Raw genomic sequence first — 3,399 nt, 5'->3', positions numbered from 1 at the left:
GTCGCTTCCGTGCCGCTTTTTCTCGTGGCTTGCTATGAAGAACCTTTGTTGGACCTCAGACAGACTAGATCGAAGGGGTTTGGCTCATCAAGACTATCTGTTCTACAATCAACATGAGGAGACGATTACACACATCCTACTTGCGTCTTTGCGGGGACGATTTGGTTCTCGCTATGGAGCTCTATGGGGACGCCAGACCTAATGCCAACGGTTGACGACACTTTGGTGGAGAGGTGTACCACGAGAAGCTCAACTAGGTGCCCGCAAAAGGAGTTGAGGGCGATCATTACACTAACCTTATGGGAGCTATAGAAGCATCCTAATGCGGTCGTCTTCGATGGAGTAGCCCCATCGCTTGCGCAAACAGTCAAGAATATAGAGCGTGACGGGCGGACGTGGAGATGAGCTGGACTACTTAAAGCAGGACTTATTTCTAGTACTTTGGTGCTCTAGCTCTAGCTAACAGGAACCTATGTCTAGTGGATGTTTTGTTTCACCTTACTTCATGTAGTACCATCTTTTCTCTGTACCCAGCATAGTGCTAATGACATTTTGCCCTATAGTAGACGTCTTAACGGCGAGCCTTTACCAGCGGGATTACTCGAACTCGCTATCCTTCCTTCCCCTTTTCCTATCTCTCAGTCTGTATGAACTGAAAATTTCCGTGATCGATGCGAAGGGGGCAGCCCGGTTTCCACAAATAGCTAACAGGAGTGGACCAAAACATGATTATGGGCAACCAAAGTCATCTAACGAACCCTTGCGATTGCAGCATAATCCAAGAGACAAGACAACCACGGTTGCACAGGAACACTACTGGATGAACATCCAGCTTACAGTTCATCACTAGCAAAAGGACGCAGTGTGTCAGAGCCTACCCACTACAGGCACATGGCTAACCAATGTGAGTTTTTGGTTATAGTCTAGTTTAGTGGCGCACCAGAACAGACGGTTCAGGTAGCAGCAGCATCCCAGGAAGCCATCTGATATTGCAATCTCACCTAGAAGGCATGCAGATCAAAATTTTGGCATTCCCAAGTTTTCAGACCCGGTCAAAGATCTGTGCTGGCCTTGCTCCCTTCGCCTGTAGGGTTTTCAGGTACAGCTGATTGTGGTTGATCTTGCTGCTGTCCTCCGCTTGTTTCAGGATGGAAATTGATGGGGAACTTGGTGACCCGGGGCTTGTCGGTCAAAATATTTCTCTGCACCCGGTCAATCAGCAGCTTCGCCGGGGGTTCTTCCCTAAGTTGCTCATCATCATAATCATTGTTCACGTAGTAGCCTACTCTGATGAACTCCTGCCCCATGTATGAACAGGTCAACAAAAGCACCGTGACACCGATTATGTCCTCCTCGCGGATCTTTGAGGGATCAGGGGGGTCGGCCTGAAAACAAAAACAGACATATCAGTCTGGTGTTGCAAATTTTAATCTGAGGTAGGAGCAAAGCAGCTGCCCAACTGTAATATGAACAGGCAGAACTCTGTGCAGTTGTGAAACATCATTTTCATATCAGAGTTCATGATGCAGATCACAGAGTCGTAGATCAGTAACCTATTTACCTCCAGAACAAAACGGTATGTCCCAACATTCACAGGGCCAACAAGCACACTCTCAAGTTGCTGATCATAGTTCTCATCTTCAGCTGATCCAACATATATAAGCTTCCACTCCAGATCTGGAAGGCCGACCAACAAACTCATTGTTAGTACTTCACCAGACTCAGCCAGGATAAGAACAGCATTATACTCATGGTACTCATAACAAATGGTAGGTTCAATATTTAATAGGTCAAAACTATACAGATGCAAAACGGCTATTTTTTTAGTCATGGAAAGTTTTGCACATCTTCTCATTAAGGGGAGGTGTGTATTATTATTAAAGGAGATTATCAGAAGGAAAAATGTCCACTGCCCTCACATGCGCATAAACACATACCAAACAGAAACAGAAACACCAACAAGCTCCTTCTACAATATCAGTAATTGTTAATTCACCAAGAAAACAATATGAGAATGATAAGAAAATAGTCACCAAAGGCATAACGACAATTTGATGTGACACCCAATTAATATTGGTTAGTAAAAAGAAATGCTTCAGCAAATTGGTCAACAACTATGTCTTGTGCCCAAACAGAAGATAAAAAAAAGTGCCACGATAAAGAAGTGGCAAGATAAGAATATATCAATCATGATCCTATCATCAAGAGTTGTCTTCCCATGATCATCATCACTACACTAATGTAAGCAGAGATAAAACATGAACATGAATTCCCGTAACTATTCTATAAACCATAGATTTTTACACAGAGAACTAATCAAATGTTGACATCCAAATCAATCTCCTGGGATGTAGATGCACATGCCAAGTATAATATACATTTACTAGACCAGGAAAGTGGCAACTCACAAATTATCCTTATTTTGTTCAGTCTGTAGTATCGATTTCATACAAGAACCAGTGCATTTTTCATTATTGTAACTATACATGATTTTCGTTAAATATGCATCACTACAGAATCATATTTTTATCGGCAAGTATCATAAACAAAATAGAACATAATGAAACACGTAAAGCTCCAGAAAACTGTACTCATTGTCGCCGCCTTAATTTTAGAGAACTCAACTAAAAGAACCTGTAGACTAGTCAAATATACCTTAATAGCATGGCCCTATTTAATACACTGTATCCAACAGTCTAACAATCATCAATTAAAACCGTTGATTCTTAAACTGAAGATTAACATTCACAAACCAGAGTCCATCAAACTTGCATAGTAGAATACCAGAAGCATAGCATCTACACACAATATACATGTTGCATGGTGAAGAAGACATTTACTTTGCACATAAAGTGAATGAAAAACACACATATTTCTACCTAGACCACTTAAATTGTATATGTCAGTCATCCCATGTTCATATAATCAGTTGCAGTGAAGGATTCTGAATCTAACACTAGACAAATTCACTGTAACAGGCCAATACATTTCCCAGAGGTAATTGGTCTAGTACCAACTGAGACCATACACATCATGATAACAGGCGGCTTATCAGACCAATCTCTGCCACTTTCTGCTAAAACTTGTATAGCTACCAGAGCTCTGTTTCAATGTCAAAGCAGAAGGAAATGATCTAATAATTCCCTTCACTCGTCAAAATGGACTAATCACAAACTAGGGTAAATCTAGGACACCCATCCACAATTCCGAGCAACTTACTCAATCCAATCGAGTACAGTAACTGCTCCACCACCACTCTAAAACCCTAGAATACAAGCCGCAATAACCGCAGGCTCCAACCCCTACTTCAGCAGCCTCGCATATCCAGCAATCGAATCGGAAGAACAACCATGAATCATGACAACATGGAAACGAGCGCCCGCCAAACAAGAGCAGCAG

At 42.1% G+C, this 3,399-nt stretch overlaps 1 protein-coding gene across 1 annotated transcript; it reads right to left on the bottom strand.

Moving 5' to 3' along the window:
- Nucleotides 1–714: 714 nt before the first annotated feature.
- LOC119268792 (probable histone chaperone ASF1A) lies at nt 715–1,721 on the bottom strand. The gene is made up of 2 exons (XM_037550497.1): nt 1,562–1,721; nt 715–1,385 (listed from the first exon to the last, which is right to left on the bottom strand). Exons 1-2 carry the CDS (start codon nt 1,700–1,702, stop codon nt 1,053–1,055), a joined length of 474 nt encoding a protein of 157 aa, XP_037406394.1. The 5' UTR covers nt 1,703–1,721; the 3' UTR covers nt 715–1,052.
- Nucleotides 1,722–3,399: the final 1,678 nt, after the last annotated feature.

Source organism: Triticum dicoccoides, chromosome 3A (assembly GCF_002162155.2).
Source record: "Triticum dicoccoides isolate Atlit2015 ecotype Zavitan chromosome 3A, WEW_v2.0, whole genome shotgun sequence".
NCBI lineage: Eukaryota > Viridiplantae > Streptophyta > Magnoliopsida > Poales > Poaceae > Triticum > Triticum dicoccoides.
The sequence above is the reverse complement of the archived record's forward strand: the minus strand, read 5'-3'. Positions and strand labels throughout refer to the sequence as shown.

Coding starts and splice junctions, on each gene's coding strand:
- LOC119268792 (XM_037550497.1), bottom strand. CDS start 1,702: ATGAGTTTGTTGGTCGGCCTTCCAGATCTGGAGTGGAAGCTTATATAT. Junction 1,386..1,561: donor CATACCGTTTTGTTCTGGAG/GTAAATAGGTTA, acceptor TTTTGTTTTCAG/GCCGACCCCCCTGATCCCTC.